This window comes from Amphibalanus amphitrite, unplaced genomic scaffold (genome assembly GCF_019059575.1).
Source record: "Amphibalanus amphitrite isolate SeventyFive unplaced genomic scaffold, NRLGWU_Aamphi_draft 000334F_arrow, whole genome shotgun sequence".
Classification (NCBI taxonomy): Eukaryota; Metazoa; Arthropoda; class Thecostraca; order Balanomorpha; family Balanidae; genus Amphibalanus; species Amphibalanus amphitrite.
Window position 1 is genome coordinate 634,750 of NW_024881829.1, and position 19,358 is coordinate 654,107.

At 54.4% G+C, this 19,358-nt stretch overlaps 2 protein-coding genes across 2 annotated transcripts; both read left to right on the forward strand.

Moving 5' to 3' along the window:
• The first annotated feature begins 4,321 nt into the window (after positions 1-4,321).
• On the forward strand, positions 4,322-8,178 carry LOC122388751. The gene is made up of 2 exons (XM_043380129.1): positions 4,322-4,330; positions 6,703-8,178. The coding sequence occupies exons 1-2, from the start codon at positions 4,322-4,324 to the stop codon at positions 8,176-8,178; spliced, it is 1,485 nt and encodes a 494-aa protein (XP_043236064.1).
• A 1,581-nt stretch (positions 8,179-9,759) lies between these two features.
• LOC122388752 lies at positions 9,760-13,559 on the forward strand. The gene is made up of 2 exons (XM_043380130.1): positions 9,760-9,768; positions 12,084-13,559. Exons 1-2 carry the CDS (start codon positions 9,760-9,762, stop codon positions 13,557-13,559), a joined length of 1,485 nt encoding a protein of 494 aa, XP_043236065.1.
• The last annotated feature ends 5,799 nt before the right edge of the window (positions 13,560-19,358 follow it).

Here is a 19,358-nt window from a genome sequence, read left to right on the forward strand (position 1 = left end):
CACCCCTATCAACCCAACAGCTTAGGATCACGAGGCGGCGCTGTTTTCTGCTTGATATATTCAGGCAAATACATTGATATTTTTCTATTCAAATTAAAACAAGCCTTTTTAATATTTTCAAAAGATGATTTTGCTTTACCCAGAGCAAATATGTATTTCAAGCTAGCAATTTTCTACCACGACAATATTTCTGCTAGATTTAGTAAAAGTAAGGTTCTTGAAAAGCTGTAAACAATCATGTTTGTCGACAATTGCAAGACACCTAAAGACAATTGCGAAGAGGTTCACTGGCACTGAACTCTATAATGTTCACTGGTGACCGCCCAGATGAGAGATGTCAAGACGTTTCCGGAGAGGAGAGACATAAGCGTCAAGATCTAGAAGTTGCTATTTGGTTATTGCCTTTCTTTAATTTAATTGTCTTTGAGAGAGGACGATTAACTGGAAGGTGGTGAATATCCCACCAACTCATTCCCGGGCAATGCACGTGGCATTGCCGCTACCTGACCGCTTGGAACAGCGTGAGAGTTCCGGTTAGCACCTTGGTCCACTGGATGTGGTGCTTAGCCCAAACCAACCAACCATCCACCAACTCAGCTGAACTGGTTCTCGCTGTTGAGTTCATTCAAGGCCATTTCATTTGTACTTATAGTTGCATTCGGAGGTCGGTAAGTAGGCGTATGGATTGGACGTGATGGAGGGGCCAAGGGCCTTAAAACGGACAAGAGTGGATGAAATGAGTTTCTGGGGAGATGCAGATGGAGGAACCCAGGGGGTTTATCTGCAGCTCAAACTTACATCTGGGAAAAGTGTGAAGGAAAGAGGGTGGCCATGGGTTCAAACCTGCGTCCGAGGCATTCTTGGCGGACAGGAAAAAGTGGCCAAAGCTAACTTCATGGCAGACGGGTCTTTGCTAGTCAAGACCAAAAACGAGGCTCAGACAGACAAACTCTTAAAGGCCCAACTTTTTGGTGGTGAGGAGTGTGTCGTACACAGGGACGCGAGACTGAATCAGAGCAAGGGCATCATACATGCGCCTGACCTGATTGACTTGTCAGAGTTGGAGATCTGCGGTTGGTTGGAGGAGTTTGGTGTGGTTGGCGTAAAATGATTCACGAGGAAGGTAGGGGAGGAAGTTCAGCGCACGCCCACTCTTCTTCTTACCTTCAACACCCCAACATGTCCCTCACAGCTCCAATTTGACTATGTCAGGTACCCAGTCAAGAAGTACATACCAAACCCACTTCTTTGCCACAACTGTGGGAAATACGGACATGCACAGGAAAGGTGTAAGGCTGAGAGTATATGTCTGAACTGTGCCTCTAAGAAACATGAAGGGACTTGCTCTCCAAAATGCATCAACTGTGGTGAGGCTGGACATGGCTGCCTCTCCAAAACCTGCAGTGTTTGGAAAACTGAGAGGGACATATGTGAAATTAAAGTGGACAGAGATGTCTCCTATGTAGCTGTACAGCAATGTAGAGTTGCTTCAGCTTTGGCGTAAACTTTCTCCTCTTCCGCTCACCATTCACCACCAGAGTCAGCAGCGTCTCGGCTGGCAGTCCAGTCAGTCAGGGCGAGTGTCTTCACTCGCCACAGCGGGCCGGACCCATTACAGGGCAGCAGAGTTATCAGTTACCAAGCCTTGGCCTATAAAGAAAACCAGGAAATAGTAGCAATTGCATATATGTAATGATTCTACTCTATTACGATTGAGCTAGCGAAGCGTATTCCTGTAACGTTTTTAATAGGCTTGTAAGTCAGCAACCGCTGGGCTGATTGACCTGCGTTACTCTTTGTTGCGCATAATCCTATCCCTTCCATCTCGTTATTGACTACAACTGATGTATCTTGGTGAGTTATTGACTACAACTGATGTATCATGGTGAGCGTCGTGACACGTGCGACGTGAAGGGCCAAGAGTGTTCGTTATTCTGCTGCAGTAGCGATTTTGGGTTGCTCATATATCTTGAACCCTGAACTGCCACGCCGATTGCGCTCAAATGTGGTACACTGTTTTGAACTGGTTGGTAGGGATGTGTTTTTTTTTTATTGCGCGCATGTGTTTTTTATAGCGCGGAGAAAAAAATAGGATTGTTAGGGTTAACCAGGGAGTCACCGATGTTAGATCCCTCTCTGGGTCCTTTCATAGGAGGTCACGGTCCTGACCCGAGATAGCTGAGCTGTGTCGCAGCCCTGACCTCAGACAGCTGAGCTGTGCACGCCGTCGGCTCGGCCGTCAGTCGCCACAGCCGCTGACGCCAGTGTCCAAACAGCTCCAAACAATATCCGGCCCTGTATAGCAGGATAAGCCATCAGAGGCGGGAGTGATCACCGGAACGGGCTGCATGGTACAGGACGGGCTGGGAACACGTCAACTCCAGCATGACGTGTTCCCAGTGTACCTGCATGTAGTTTCTTTATTCCTCAGCAGTTGTCATCCCCTTGGCGTTAGTGTTTCGCGTCCCTCCATTGATCACTCCCGCCTCTGATGGCTTATCCTGCTATACATGGCCGGATATTGTTTGGAGCTGTTTGGACACTGGCGTCAGCGGCTGTGGCGACTGACGGCCGAGCCGACGGCGTGCACAGCTCAGCTGTCTGAGCCCTGAGGTCAGGGCTGTGACACAGCTCAGCTATCTCGGGTCAGGACTGTGACCTATGAAAGGACCCACAGAGGGGTCTAACATCGGTGACTCCCTGCTTAACCCTAACAATCCCCACTTTTTTGTCCGCGATATAAAAAACACATGCGGTTAGGCTACCTGTGTCGAATTAATGAAAGTTTATTATGTCAAAGTTTCAAAACATCAATCTGGTCTGCATGTCTGACTGCTCGCAGAACGGTTCTAGAGGCAGTGTCAGCGCGTGCGGAACGGTCCTCAGATGTGTCCACTTTCAAGCGCGGAACGGTCCTACTGCGCCACCAGACTCCTCTCCCTCTCCCCTCCCCCCTGTCCGCTGGTCTATGTCAGACACCAGTACACCACTGACCTCCCCTACCCTCCCCTGACCTTCTCAGGTGCCAGCTGAGACGCTGGTCGGCCTACAGAACCTGCTCGTTCACCTGCGGGACGTCTCGGCAGAGAACGCGCACCTCTACCAGTACCGACTGTGGGACGCTAAGAGGGTCAAGGTGGAGACCGCCCAGAACAGGGTATGTAACACAGACCGTAACACAAGCCGTAACGCAGGTCGTTACACAGGACGTAAAATAGATTGAACACAGACCGTAACATAGATCGAACACAGACCGTAACACTGGCTGCGTACGTGCGGGCACTCGGCCGGCCGGAACTAGGCTGGATCCCTTGGGCAATGAACAGGTGCTTTCTGTGACAGCGTCACCGCTGCAGGTCAGTCAGTTACACACAGACACTGCACCCGGCGCCCTTGTGCATGGTACAGGGCTCGCGGGTCTTAGCGGTAGGTTTTGCACCTAGAAAATTTAGTGTACTTCAGGCTATATCTTCGTCGTCTTAAGCTTTTAAGTGTTGAAGATGCGATCGACTTGTTGGGTAACAAGTCGGCCATGATCGTGTAAAATGGCTTCATCGTAGATCGATTAGTTTCTGAGATATATCCGGAAATGTAAAAGTGCCAAACCTACCGCTTAATCTCGCGAGACCTGTACCTGAGCCCTGAGCGCGCCCATGTGTCGCCCCCAGGGCGTGTCGCCGGACGGTTCTGTGTGTCGTACTGAAACCTGAACCTGCCTGAGTGTTATGCTATGACTCCCCAGGGCGTGTCGCCGGATGGGGCGGCCGGCTACCGGGACGGGCTGCGGCGGGCCACCAATGGCCACCCGCTCTCCGCCGAGGAGGTACAGAAGGTCGTCAGCCGGGAGCTCTCCAGCTAGCGGCGCAGAGGTCAGTCACCGCACCGGGCGTATTGCACGGGGACCCTAACAGACGCCTCACTCCTTTCCCTCATCTCAGTTGTTCTTTCATTTTTGTATTATTATAAATAATGGAGATAGACCAGAGCATTTTCGGTGCATTTATTAGGGTCATGTTACTCCAACGGGGTTGCATTGTCGGCACAGTCCTGTCTGGTCTGTGTGCTGCGGCGATGCTCTGCCATCCGGTGACCCAACGCCACTGTCCGCTGACCGAGTGTCGGCTCTTTGCTGACCGTGTAACGTCTGTCCGTCAGGGTGGTGGCCGTGAACGCCTGTCGGACGGCGCCGGAGGGCAGCGCCGGCCGGCTGCTGTCACTGCTGGACCAGCTGCGGCTGCCGGACGCCGGAGCGCTGCCCGACTGGGGTCTACATCCTGGTAAACGAAGTCAAGTCAGATAATAGCGTAGTTTATAGGGTACCATGCGGGATGTGCGAGAAAGCATATATAGGAGAGACAGGGAGAGGGATAAATACTAGACTGAAAGAGCACAAAAGAGATCTTTGCAACTACCGAGAGTATAGCGCCTTTGTGGCCCATGCAGACGAAACGGGACATCTGCCAAACTGGGAGAGAGCAAAAGCAATAGCTTCCTGCAGTTCAAAATGTATTAGAAAAGCAGCCGAAGCGGCATTTATAAGCACTAGCGAAACGATTAACACGAAGGGTGGGTTCATAAAATGGGCATAATCGGCAGCAACTTTTAGCATCAAAGATTTTACAGAAAGCTGAAAATGAGAGAGAGAGAGAGAGAGAGAGAGAGAGAGAGAGAGGGGGAGAGAGAGAGAGAGAGAGAGAGAGAGAGAGAGGGAGAGAGAGAGAGAGACACAGAGAGAGAGAGAGAGAGAGAGAGAGAGAGAGAGAGAGAGAGAGAGAGAGAGAGAGAGAGAGAGAGAGAGAGAGAGAGAGAGAGAAAGAGAGAGAGAGAGAGAGAGAGAGAGAGAGAGAGAGAGAGAGAGAGAGAGAGAGAGAGAGTGAGAGAGAGAGAGAAATGAAATAGATTTCTATACACCGTCAAACATGTTAAACTTTTAGGCATTTACTGATGTATCGAACGTTGATGTTTGGTGTAGGAGCATAATCACCGAAATATGATGATAGATTGTGAGTGTTTTTAGGTAGTAGGTGCCCTCCTCAGCAATGCTTATTATTTTCTAACTGAATCCGATTTTATTTCAAACGATTGTCACTGTGCTAGTTTTCTTGTTATACGTTTTTGAAAAAGCGCTGAAGAAGTCTTTCATAGACGAAACCGGTCCGCGTATTTATATGTAATTGTTACTTGAATATATTCGTATGCTACTTGCTCTTTACCACATCCTGGTATGTTACTGGGAGCGGCACGGTGTGTGTTGGGTGCTTCTGACGGTCAGTTGTATTAACTGTTAGTTCCTCTACTGGCCACCAGGTGAAAAGCGTATTAGCTGTACAGCAATGTAGTTGCTTCAGCTTTGGCGTAAACTTTCTCCTCTTCCGCTCACCATTCACCACCAGAGTCAGCAGCGTCTCGGCTGGCGGTCCAGTCAGTCAGGGCGAGTGTCTTCACTCGCCACAGCGGGCCGGACCCATTACAGGGCAGCAGAGTTATCAGTTACCAAGCTTTGGCCTATAAAGAAAACCAGGAAATAGTAGCAATTGCATATATGTAATGATTCTACTCTATTACGATTGAGCTAGCGAAGCGTATTCCTGTAACGTTTTTAATAGGCTTGTAAGTCAGCAACCGCTGGGCTGATTGACCTGCGTTACTCTTTGTTGCGCGTAATCCTATCCCTTCCATCTCGTTATTGACTACAACTGATGTATCTTGGTGAGTTATTGACTACAACTGATGTATCATGGTGAGCGTCGTGACACGTGCGACGTGAAGGGCCAAGAGTGTTCGTTATTCTGCTGCAGTAGCGATTTTGGGTTGCTCATATATCTTGAACCCTGAACTGCCACGCCGATTGCGCTCAAATTTGGTACACTGTTTGGGACTGGTTGATAGGGATGTGTTTTTTTTATAACTCGCATGTGTTTTTTTATAGTGCGGAGAAAAAAGTAGGAATTGTTAGGGTTAAGCAGGGAGTCACCGATGTTAGATCCCTCTCTGGGTCTTTTCATAGGGGGTCACGGTCCTGACCCGAGATAGCTGAGCTGTGTCGCAGCCCTGACCTCAGACAGCTGAGCTGTGCACGCCGTCGGCTCGGCCGTCAGTCGCCACAGCCGCTGACGCCAGTGTCCAAACAGCTCCCAACAATATCCGGCCCTGTATAGCAGGATGAGCCATCAGAGGCGGGAGTGATCACCGGAACGGGCTGCATGGTACAGGACGGGCTGGGAACACGTCAACTCCAGCATGACGTGTTCCCAGTGTACCTGCATGTAGTTTCTTTATTCCTCAGCAGTTGTCATCCCCTTGGCGTTAGTGTTTCGCGTCCCTCCATTGATCACTCCCGCCTCTGATGTCTTATCCTGCTATACAGGGCCGGATATTGTTTGGAGCTGTTTGGACACTGGCGTCAGCGTCTGTGGCGACTGACGGCCGAGCCGACGGCGTGCACAGCTCAGCTGTCTGAGCCCTGAGGTCAGGGCTGCGACACAGCTCAGCTATCTCGGGTCAGGACCGTGACCTATGAAAGGACGCAGAGAGGGATCTAACATCGGTGACTCCCTGCTTAACCCTAACAATCCCGACTTTTTTGTCCGCGATATAAAAAACACATGCGGTTAGGCTACCTGTGTCGAATTAATTAAAGCTAGGCTAATGTCGAATTAATTGCTCCACTTCGGGGAGCACTGCTCTCGTCTCCGCCGCAAGGTGAAGCCGCGTGTGGCCCAGCTGAGGAAGCTGACGGCGCGCTCGTGGGGCCTGCAAGAGCCGCAGCTGCGAACCGTCGCCAACGGTTACGTCCGTGGTGCACTCGAGTACGCGGCGGCGGCATGGCTCCCGGCGGCGTCGGAGTCGCACGTGGAGCTGCTTGAGAGGGAGATGCGTGCCACAGCGCGCGTCGTGACCGGCTGCCCGATCAGCACGCCGAGAGACCCGCTGATGGCGGAGGCCGGCATCGTCCCGGTCCGGGCGCGCAGGGAGGCGTTGGCCGTCAGGCTGACCGCCACTGCGGCGTCGCAGAGGACCGATGACCCTCTCCGTGAGGTAGCAGCGAGGACAGCCCCCCGACGACTGCGGACCACCACCGGCTGGCGTGATGTGGGACGGGAGGCCCTCACCCGGCTTGGTCTTCAGGAGACACCCGTGGAGGAGCGACTACACATCACCCTCCCTCCATGGTCGGACTGTTCGGGGGTGGCGATCCGGCTGGACGTCGGCGCGGCTATTAGCAGGGAGGCACGCGACGAGGTCCGCCGGGCGGCGGCCGAAGAACACCTCGCGACCCTGCCAGACCAGGCGACCTGGATCTGGAGCGACGGCTCGGCAGAGGGCGGTGTCGCGTCCGGGGGCAGTGGTGCCCTGATCACCCTGCCCTCTGGAGAAGAGAGGAAGACCCGGACGCCGGCCGGCGCCGTCTGCAGTAGCACCCGCGCCGAGCTGGTGGCGATGCGTGCCGCTCTGGAGGAGGTGCAGCAGCTGGAGGACGCAACGTCTGCGACCCCGCTGGTGCTCTGCACCGACTCCCAGGCTGCGCTCGCCACGCTCGCGACGGGCGCCGGAGAACAGCGGACGACGCTGGGAGCCGAGACATGGCGCCTGCTCCTGGCGGCCCCGGACAGACCGACATGGCTGCAGTGGGTCCCGGCCCACTGTGGCCTCCCAGGCAACGAACGGGCGGACGAGCTGGCCAAGGAGGCCTCCAGCTTACCACAGGCAGCCGCGCCTGTGGACGTCCGCAGCCTCACTAAGGCAGTCGGCCGCGCCGCCTCCAAGGCCTGGCGAGATCGCTGGCCCGACAGCTTCTTCAGGCGGATTATGAGAGACAGGTTCCCGACACCTGTCCTCAACGAGACGAGGGAAGACGCGGTGAATGTGCACCAGCTTCGAGCGGGCCACTGGGGGCTCTCGACGAGCTACCTGCACAGGATCGGCCGTCGCCCAACACCGACCTGCCAGCAGTGCGAGGACCTGAAGTGCCCGGCGGCACTGTGTCTGGTCTGCCGAGAGGAGGCCGACACGCCGGAGCACGTGCTGCTGCACTGCCCCTGCCTGGCGGGCAAGCGACTACGCCTGTTCGGGACCATACACCCTGATGCGACTCGGCTGCGGGACGGCGGGGCCGTGGCGGCGCTGGCCCGCGGCTTCCTCCGCTACCGAGAGCCTGCGGGCTACGGCCGGCCGTAGGCCGGCCCGCGGGGAAACAACAACAACAACAACAATTAATTAAAGCTTATTATGTCAAAGTTTCAAAACATCAATCCGGTCTGCATGTCTGACTGCTCGCAGAACGGTTCTAGAGGCAGTGTCAGCGCGCGCGGAACGGTCCTCAGATGTGTCCACTTTCAAGCGCGGAACGGTCCTACTGCGCCACCAGACTCCTCTCCCTCTCCCCTCCCCCCTGTCCGCTGGTCTATGTCAGACACCAGTACACCACTGACCTCCCCTACCCTCCCCTGACCTTCTCAGGTGCCAGCTGAGACGCTGGTCGGCCTACAGAACCTGCTCGTTCACCTGCGGGACGTCTCGGCAGAAAACGCGCACGTCTACCAGTACCGACTCTGGGACGCTAAGAGGGTCACGGTGGAGACCGCCCAGAACAGGGTATGTAACATAGACCGTAACACAAGCCGTAACGCAGGTCGTTACACAGGGCGTGAAATAGATTGAACACAGACCGTAGCATAGATCGAACACAGACCGTAACACTGGCTGCGTACGTGCGGGCACTCGGCCGGCCGGAACTGGGCTGGATCCATTGGGCAATGAACAGGTGCTTTCTGTGACAGCGTCACCGCTGCAGGTCAGTCAGGGACACACAGACACTGCACCCGGCGCCCTTGTGCATGGTACAGGGCTCGCGGGTCTTAGCGGTAGGTTTTGCACCTAGAAAATTTAGTGTACTTCAGGCTATATCTTCGTCGTCTTAAGCTTTTAAGTGTTGAAGATGCGATCGACTTGTTGGGTAACAAGTCGGCCATGATCGTGTAAAATGGCTTCATCGTAGATCGATTAGTTTCTGAGATATATCCGGAAATGTAAAAGTGCCAAACCTACCGCTTAATCTCGCGAGACCTGTACCTGAGCCCTGAGCGCGCCCATGTGTCGCCCCCAGGGCGTGTCGCCGGACGGTTCTGTGTGTCGTACTGAAACCTGAACCTGCCTGAGTGTTATGCTATGACTCCCCAGGGCGTGTCGCCGGATGGGGCGGCCGGCTACCGGGACGGGCTGCGGCGGGCCACCAATGGCCACCCGCTCTCCGCCGAGGAGGTACAGAAGGTCGTCAGCCGGGAGCTCTCCAGCTAGCGGCGCAGAGGTCAGTCACCGCACCGGGCGTATTGCACGGGGACCCTAACAGACGCCTCACTCCTTTCCCTCATCTCAGTTGTTCTTTCATTTTTGTATTATTATAAATAATGGAGATAGACCAGAGCATTTTCGGTGCATTTATTAGGGTCATGTTACTCCAACGGGGTTGCATTGTCGGCACAGTCCTGTCTGGTCTGTGTGCTGCGGCGATGCTCTGCCATCCGGTGACCCAACGCCACTGTCCGCTGACCGAGTGTCGGCTCTTTGCTGACCGTGTAACGTCTGTCCGTCAGGGTGGTGGCCGTGAACGCCTGTCGGACGGCGCCGGAGGGCAGCGCCGGCCGGCTGCTGTCACTGCTGGACCAGCTGCGGCTGCCGGACGCCGGAGCGCTGCCCGACTGGGGTCTACATCCTGGTAAACGAAGTCAAGTCAGATAATAGCGTAGTTTATAGGGTACCATGCGGGATGTGCGAGAAAGCATATATAGGAGAGACAGGGAGAGGGATAAATACTAGACTGAAAGAGCACAAAAGAGATCTTTGCAACTACCGAGAGTATAGCGCCTTTGTGGCCCATGCAGACGAAACGGGACATCTGCCAAACTGGGAGAGAGCAAAAGCAATAGCTTCCTGCAGTTCAAAATGTATTAGAAAAGCAGCCGAAGCGGCATTTATAAGCACTAGCGAAACGATTAACACGAAGGGTGGGTTCATAAAATGGGCATAATCGGCAGCAACTTTTAGCATCAAAGATTTTACAGAAAGCTGAAAATGAGAGAGAGAGAGAGAGAGAGAGAGAGAGGGGGAGAGAGGGAGAGAGAGAGAGAGAGAGAGAGAGAGAGAGAGAGAGGGAGAGAGAGAGAGAGACACAGAGAGAGAGAGAGAGAGAGAGAGAGAGAGAGAGAGAGAGAGAGAGAGAGAGAGAGAGAGAGAGAGAGAGAGAGAGAGAGAGAGTGAGAGAGAGAGAGAAATGAAATAGATTTCTATACACCGTCAAACATGTTAAACTTTTAGGCATTTACTGATGTATCGAACGTTGATGTTTGGTGTAGGAGCATAATCACCGAAATATGATGATAGATTGTGAGTGTTTTTAGGTAGTAGGTGCCCTCCTCAGCAATGCTTATTATTTTCTAACTGAATCCGATTTTATTTCAAACGATTGTCACTGTGCTAGTTTTCTTGTTATACGTTTTTGAAAAAGCGCTGAAGAAGTCTTTCATAGACGAAACCGGTCCGCGTATTTATATGTAATTGTTACTTGAATATATTCGTATGCTACTTGCTCTTTACCACATCCTGGTATGTTACTGGGAGCGGCACGGTGTGTGTTGGGTGCTTCTGACGGTCAGTTGTATTAACTGTTAGTTCCTCTACTGGCCACCAGGTGAAAAGCGTATTAGCTGTACAGCAATGTAGTTGCTTCAGCTTTGGCGTAAACTTTCTCCTCTTCCGCTCACCATTCACCACCAGAGTCAGCAGCGTCTCGGCTGGCGGTCCAGTCAGTCAGGGCGAGTGTCTTCACTCGCCACAGCGGGCCGGACCCATTACAGGGCAGCAGAGTTATCAGTTACCAAGCTTTGGCCTATAAAGAAAACCAGGAAATAGTAGCAATTGCATATATGTAATGATTCTACTCTATTACGATTGAGCTAGCGAAGCGTATTCCTGTAACGTTTTTAATAGGCTTGTAAGTCAGCAACCGCTGGGCTGATTGACCTGCGTTACTCTTTGTTGCGCGTAATCCTATCCCTTCCATCTCGTTATTGACTACAACTGATGTATCTTGGTGAGTTATTGACTACAACTGATGTATCATGGTGAGCGTCGTGACACGTGCGACGTGAAGGGCCAAGAGTGTTCGTTATTCTGCTGCAGTAGCGATTTTGGGTTGCTCATATATCTTGAACCCTGAACTGCCACGCCGATTGCGCTCAAATTTGGTACACTGTTTGGGACTGGTTGATAGGGATGTGTTTTTTTTTATAACTCGCATGTGTTTTTTTATAGTGCGGAGAAAAAAGTAGGAATTGTTAGGGTTAAGCAGGGAGTCACCGATGTTAGATCCCTCTCTGGGTCTTTTCATAGGGGGTCACGGTCCTGACCCGAGATAGCTGAGCTGTGTCGCAGCCCTGACCTCAGACAGCTGAGCTGTGCACGCCGTCGGCTCGGCCGTCAGTCGCCACAGCCGCTGACGCCAGTGTCCAAACAGCTCCCAACAATATCCGGCCCTGTATAGCAGGATGAGCCATCAGAGGCGGGAGTGATCACCGGAACGGGCTGCATGGTACAGGACGGGCTGGGAACACGTCAACTCCAGCATGACGTGTTCCCAGTGTACCTGCATGTAGTTTCTTTATTCCTCAGCAGTTGTCATCCCCTTGGCGTTAGTGTTTCGCGTCCCTCCATTGATCACTCCCGCCTCTGATGTCTTATCCTGCTATACAGGGCCGGATATTGTTTGGAGCTGTTTGGACACTGGCGTCAGCGTCTGTGGCGACTGACGGCCGAGCCGACGGCGTGCACAGCTCAGCTGTCTGAGCCCTGAGGTCAGGGCTGCGACACAGCTCAGCTATCTCGGGTCAGGACCGTGACCTATGAAAGGACGCAGAGAGGGATCTAACATCGGTGACTCCCTGCTTAACCCTAACAATCCCGACTTTTTTGTCCGCGATATAAAAAACACATGCGGTTAGGCTACCTGTGTCGAATTAATTAAAGCTAGGCTAATGTCGAATTAATTGCTCCACTTCGGGGAGCACTGCTCTCGTCTCCGCCGCAAGGTGAAGCCGCGTGTGGCCCAGCTGAGGAAGCTGACGGCGCGCTCGTGGGGCCTGCAAGAGCCGCAGCTGCGAACCGTCGCCAACGGTTACGTCCGTGGTGCACTCGAGTACGCGGCGGCGGCATGGCTCCCGGCGGCGTCGGAGTCGCACGTGGAGCTGCTTGAGAGGGAGATGCGTGCCACAGCGCGCGTCGTGACCGGCTGCCCGATCAGCACGCCGAGAGACCCGCTGATGGCGGAGGCCGGCATCGTCCCGGTCCGGGCGCGCAGGGAGGCGTTGGCCGTCAGGCTGACCGCCACTGCGGCGTCGCAGAGGACCGATGACCCTCTCCGTGAGGTAGCAGCGAGGACAGCCCCCCGACGACTGCGGACCACCACCGGCTGGCGTGATGTGGGACGGGAGGCCCTCACCCGGCTTGGTCTTCAGGAGACACCCGTGGAGGAGCGACTACACATCACCCTCCCTCCATGGTCGGACTGTTCGGGGGTGGCGATCCGGCTGGACGTCGGCGCGGCTATTAGCAGGGAGGCACGCGACGAGGTCCGCCGGGCGGCGGCCGAAGAACACCTCGCGACCCTGCCAGACCAGGCGACCTGGATCTGGAGCGACGGCTCGGCAGAGGGCGGTGTCGCGTCCGGGGGCAGTGGTGCCCTGATCACCCTGCCCTCTGGAGAAGAGAGGAAGACCCGGACGCCGGCCGGCGCCGTCTGCAGTAGCACCCGCGCCGAGCTGGTGGCGATGCGTGCCGCTCTGGAGGAGGTGCAGCAGCTGGAGGACGCAACGTCTGCGACCCCGCTGGTGCTCTGCACCGACTCCCAGGCTGCGCTCGCCACGCTCGCGACGGGCGCCGGAGAACAGCGGACGACGCTGGGAGCCGAGATATGGCGCCTGCTCCTGGCGGCCCCGGACAGACCGACATGGCTGCAGTGGGTCCCGGCCCACTGTGGCCTCCCAGGCAACGAACGGGCGGACGAGCTGGCCAAGGAGGCCTCCAGCTTACCACAGGCAGCCGCGCCTGTGGACGTCCGCAGCCTCACTAAGGCAGTCGGCCGCGCCGCCTCCAAGGCCTGGCGAGATCGCTGGCCCGACAGCTTCTTCAGGCGGATTATGAGAGACAGGTTCCCGACACCTGTCCTCAACGAGACGAGGGAAGACGCGGTGAATGTGCACCAGCTTCGAGCGGGCCACTGGGGGCTCTCGACGAGCTACCTGCACAGGATCGGCCGTCGCCCAACACCGACCTGCCAGCAGTGCGAGGACCTGAAGTGCCCGGCGGCACTGTGTCTGGTCTGCCGAGAGGAGGCCGACACGCCGGAGCACGTGCTGCTGCACTGCCCCTGCCTGGCGGGCAAGCGACTACGCCTGTTCGGGACCATACACCCTGATGCGACTCGGCTGCGGGACGGCGGGGCCGTGGCGGCGCTGGCCCGCGGCTTCCTCCGCTACCGAGAGCCTGCGGGCTACGGCCGGCCGTAGGCCGGCCCGCGGGGAAACAACAACAACAACAACAACAATTAATTAAAGCTTATTATGTCAAAGTTTCAAAACATCAATCCGGTCTGCATGTCTGACTGCTCGCAGAACGGTTCTAGAGGCAGTGTCAGCGCGCGCGGAACGGTCCTCAGATGTGTCCACTTTCAAGCGCGGAACGGTCCTACTGCGCCACCAGACTCCTCTCCCTCTCCCCTCCCCCCTGTCCGCTGGTCTATGTCAGACACCAGTACACCACTGACCTCCCCTACCCTCCCCTGACCTTCTCAGGTGCCAGCTGAGACGCTGGTCGGCCTACAGAACCTGCTCGTTCACCTGCGGGACGTCTCGGCAGAAAACGCGCACGTCTACCAGTACCGACTCTGGGACGCTAAGAGGGTCACGGTGGAGACCGCCCAGAACAGGGTATGTAACATAGACCGTAACACAAGCCGTAACGCAGGTCGTTACACAGGGCGTGAAATAGATTGAACACAGACCGTAGCATAGATCGAACACAGACCGTAACACTGGCTGCGTACGTGCGGGCACTCGGCCGGCCGGAACTGGGCTGGATCCATTGGGCAATGAACAGGTGCTTTCTGTGACAGCGTCACCGCTGCAGGTCAGTCAGGGACACACAGACACTGCACCCGGCGCCCTTGTGCATGGTACAGGGCTCGCGGGTTTTAGCGGTAGGTTTTGCACCTAGAAAATTTAGTGTACTTCAGGCTATATCTTCGTCGTCTTAAGCTTTTAAGTGTTGAAGATGCGATCGACTTGTTGGGTAACAAGCCGGCCATGATCGTGTAAAATGGCTTCATCGTAGATCGATTAGTTTCTGAGATATAACCGGAAATGTAAAAGTGCAAAACCTACCGCTTAATCTCGCGAGGCCTGTACCTGAGCCCTGAGCGCGCCCATGTGTCGCCCCCAGGGCGTGTCGCCGGACGGTTCTGTGTGTCGGACTGAAACCTGAACCTGCCTGAGTGTAATGCTATGACTCCCCAGGGTGTGTCGCCGGATGGGGCGGCCGGCTACCGGGACGGGCTGCGGCGGGCCACCAACGGCCACCCGCTCTCCGCCGAGGAGGTACAGAAGGTCGTCAGCCGGGTGAACCAGCTCTCCAGCTAGCGGCGCAGAGGTCAGTCACCGCACCGGGCATCTTGCACGGGGACCCTAACAGACGCCTCACTCCTTTCCCTAATCTCAGTTGTTCTTTCACTTTTTTATTATTATAAATAATGGAGATAGACCAGAGCATTTTCGGTGCATTTATTCGGGTCATTTTACTCCAACGGGGTTGCGTTGTCGGCACAGTCCTGTCTGGTCTGTGTGCTGCGGCGATGCTAGTCTGCTATCCGGTGACCCAACGCCACTGTCCGCTGACCGAGTGTCGACTCTCTGCTGACCGTGTAACGTCTGTCCGTCAGGTTGGTGGCCGTGAATGCCTGTCTGACGTCGCCGGAGGGCAGCCGTTGGCCGGCTGCTGTCAATGCTGGACCAGCTGCGGCCGCCGGACGCCGGAGCGCTGCCCGACTGGGGTCTACATCCTGGTACGTTACTGGGAGCGGCACGGTTTGTGTTGGGTGCTTCTGACGGTCAGTTGTGGTAACTGTTAGTTCCTCTACTGGCCACCAGGTGAAAAGCGTATTAGCTGTACAGCAATGTAGAGTTGCTTCAGCTTTGGCGTAAACTTTCTCCTCTTCCGCTCACCAATCACCACCAGAGTCAGCAGCGTCTCGGCTGGCGGTCCAGTCAGTCAGGGCGAGTGTCTTCACTCGCCACAGCGGGCCGGACCCATTACAGGGCAGCAGAGTTATCAGTTACCAAGCCTTGGCCTATAAAGAAAACCAGGAAATAGTAGCAATTGCATATATGTAATGATTCTACTATATTACGATTGAGCTAGCGAAGCGTATTCCTGTAAAGTTTTTAATAGGCTTGTAAGTCAGCAACTGCTGGGCTGATTGACCTGCGTTACTCTTTGTTGTGCGTAATCCTATCCCTTCCATCTCGTTATTGACTACAACTGATGTATCTTGATGAGTTATTGACTACAACTGATGTATCATGGTGAGCGTCGTGACACGTGCGACGTGAAGGGCCAAGAGTGTTCGTTATTCTGCTGCAGTAGCGATTTTGGGTTGCTCATATATCTTGAACCCTGAACTGCCACGCCGATTGCGCTCAAATTTGGTACACTGTTTGGGACTGGTTGATAGGGATGTGTTTTTTTTTATAACTCGCATGTGTTGTTTTATAGCGCGGAGAAAAAAGTAGGGATTGTTAGGGTTAAGCAGGGAGTCACCGATGTTAGATCCCTCTCTGGGTCTTTTCATAGGGGGTCACGGTCCTGACCCGAGATAGCTGAGCTGTGTCGCAGCCCTGCCCTCAGACAGCTGAGCTGTGCACGCCGTCGGCTCGGCCGTAAGTCGCCACAGCCGCTGACGCCAGTGCACAGTGGCCCTTTTTCAGAATTAGCACGCATTAATTCCCACAATACCTGAAAGTGGTGCAAGACATCACCACGTGATCAAGGACGTATTCCCTGCCAATGCAAAGAGAAGAAAAGAAACGAACTGCCCAAGGAGATTCGGCCCAACAGCGACAGACCGCTCGGGCCAAGATTTGGCGCACGTTTGCACGGCTCGCCCGCCGGCCAGGCCGCTCCGAACGCAAGTGTGGCGAGCCCGCCAGCCGACCGCGCTGCACTGACCGCCAGGACGCCCCAGGGCGTCACGTGACCGCATCTACAGCTGTTGCCAGCCACCGTTAGTGTAATTTCAATTAGCACATCTTATGGCAAAAGTCAAGCCACATTTAGGCGCACACCAGGTGACACCAGCTTCGAGCCAGGTCAATGAGCTTAGTCGTATCGAACAGGAGCCACAGCCGCTCGTGGACTGAACTGGCTCACGTTATCCACCGTAGAAGCAAAATGGCGCAAAATGGCGCGATGCCCTTTGGTGGACATGGTCAGAAGAGATCGGCGATTCGAACGATGTATAATACGACATGTTCCAGAGTGTGCTACTTAACATAAAGCTTCATATGTATGCCGCCATCTCCAGTTAATAATTGTCCTGTTATTGTATCAACAATATTCGGCAAAAGTGGTCTATTTAAGTTTATACAATGAAAATTGTGGTTTCTAGGGCTTCTACGTAAACTCAGCTTCACAGCCATGCCACTAATTTTTAATATTTTCTCACCGAAAGCCTTACAAATTGATGTTCATCTCAACCTACTTTTTAGGGTCCGCCGGTGGTGTCCGCGCGCCTCTCGACAAACTTCGATTTTGCGGTCAGTTTTACCAAAGATAATTATTTTTTAGGAGGTAAAAATGGCACCATCGGATAGTTTGGAATGTTTTGCACACGATTAGACTGCTTTTTACTCAAAAGAAGAGAAAAAATATTTTGAATTTATGCGTGCTAATTCTGAAAAAGGGCCACTGTGCAGTGTCCAAACAGCTCCAAAAAATATCCGGCCCTGTATAGCAGGATAAGCCATCAGAGGCGGGAGTGATCACCGGAACGGGCTGCATGGTACAGGACGGGCTGGGAACACGTCAACTCCAGCATGACGTGTTCCCAGTGTACCTGCATGTAGTTTCTTTATTCCTCAGCAGTTGTCATCTCCTTGGCGTTAGTGTTTCGCGTCCCTCCATTGATCACTCCCGCCTCTGATGGCTTATCCTGCTATACAGGGCCGGATATTGTTTGGAGCTGTTTGGACACTAGCTTCAGCGGCTGTGGCGACTGACGGCCGAGCCGACGGCGTGCACAGCTCAGCTGTCTGAGGTCAGGGCTGCGACACAGCTCAGCTATCTCGGGTCAGGAGCGTGACCTATGAAAGGACCCAGAGAGGGATCTAACATCGGTGACTCCCTGCTTAACCCTAACAATCCCCACTTTTTTGTCCGCGATATAAAAAACACATGCGGTTAGGCTACCTGTGTCGAATTAATTAAAGTTTATTATGTCAAAGTTTCAAAACATCAATCCGGTCTGCATGTCTGACTGCTCGCAGAACGGTTCTAGAGGCAGTGTCAGCGCGCGCGGAACGGACCTCAGATGTGTCCACTTTCAAGCGCGGAACGTTCCTACTGCGCCACCAGACTCCTCTCCCTCTCCCCTCCCCCCTGTCCGCTGGTCTATGTCAGACACCAGTACACCACTGACCTCCCCTACCCTCCCCTGACCTTCTCAGGTGCCAGCTGATACGCTGGTCGGCCTACAGAACATGCTCGTTCACCTGCGGGACGTCTCGGCAGAGAACGCGCACCTCTACCAGTACCGACTCTGGAACGCTAAGAGGGTCAAGGTGGAGACCGCCCAGAACAGGGTATGTAACACAGACCGTAACACAAGCCGTAACGCAGGTCGTTACACAGGACGTAAAATAGATTGAACACAGGCCGTAACATAGATCGAACACAGACCGTAACACTGGCTGCGTACGTGCGGGCACTCGGCCGGCCGGAACTAGGCTGGATCCATTGGGCAATGAACAGGTGCTTTCTGTGACAGCGTCACCGCTGCAGGTCAGTCAGGGACACACAGACACTGCACCCGGCGCCCTTGTGCATGGTACAGGGCTCGCGGGTCTTAGCGGTAGGTTTTGCACCTAGAAAATTTAGTGTACTTCAGGCTATATCTTCGTCGTCTTAAGCTTTTAAGTGTTGAAGATGCGATCGACTTGTTGGGTAACAAGTCGGCCATGATCGTGTAAAATGGCTTCATCGTAGATCGATTAGTTTCTGAGATATATCCGGAAATGTAAAAGTGCAAAACCTACCGCTTAATCTCGCGAGACCTGTACCTGAGCCCTGAGCGCGCCCATGTGTCGCCCCCAGGGCGTGTCGCCGGACGGTTCTGTGTGTCGTACTGAAACCTGAACCTGCCTGAGTGTTATGCTATGACTCCCCAGGGCGTGTCGCCGGATGGGGCGGCCGGCTACCGGGACGGGCTGCGGCGGGCCACCAATGGCCACCCGCTCTCCGCCGAGGAGGTACAGAAGGTCGTCAGCCGGGAGCTCTCCAGCTAGCGGCGCAGAGGTCAGTCACCGCACCGGGCGTATTGCACGGGGACCCTAACAGACGCCTCACTCCTTTCCCTCATCTCAGTTGTTCTTTCATTTTTGTATTATTATAAATAATGGAGATAGACCAGAGCATTTTCGGTGCATTTATTAGGGTCATGTTACTCCAACGGGGTTGCATTGTCGGCACAGTCCTGTCTGGTCTGTGTGCTGCGGCGATGCTCTGCCATCCGGTGACCCAACGCCACTGTCCGCTGACCGAGTGTCGGCTCTTTGCTGACCGTGTAACGTCTGTCCGTCAGGGTGGTGGCCGTGAATGCCTGTCGGACGGCGCCGGAGGGCAGCGCCGGCCGGCTGCTGTCACTGCTGGACCAGCTGCGGCTGCCGGACGCCGGAGCGCTGCCCGACTGGGGTCTACATCCTGGTAAAACGAAGTCAAGTCAGATAATAGCGTAGTTTATAGGGTACCATGCGGGATGTGCGAGAAAGCATATATAGGAGAGACAGGGAGAGGGATAAATACTAGACTGAAAGAGCACAAAAGAGATCTTTGCAACTACCGAGAGTATAGCGCCTTTGTGGCCCATGCAGACGAAACGGGACATCTGCCAAACTGGGAGAGAGCAAAAGCAATAGCTTCCTGCAGTTCAAAATGTATTAGAAAAGCAGCCGAAGCGGCATTTATAAGCACTAGCGAAACGATTAACACGAAGGGTGGGTTCATAAAATGGGCATAATCGGCAGCAACTTTTAGCATCA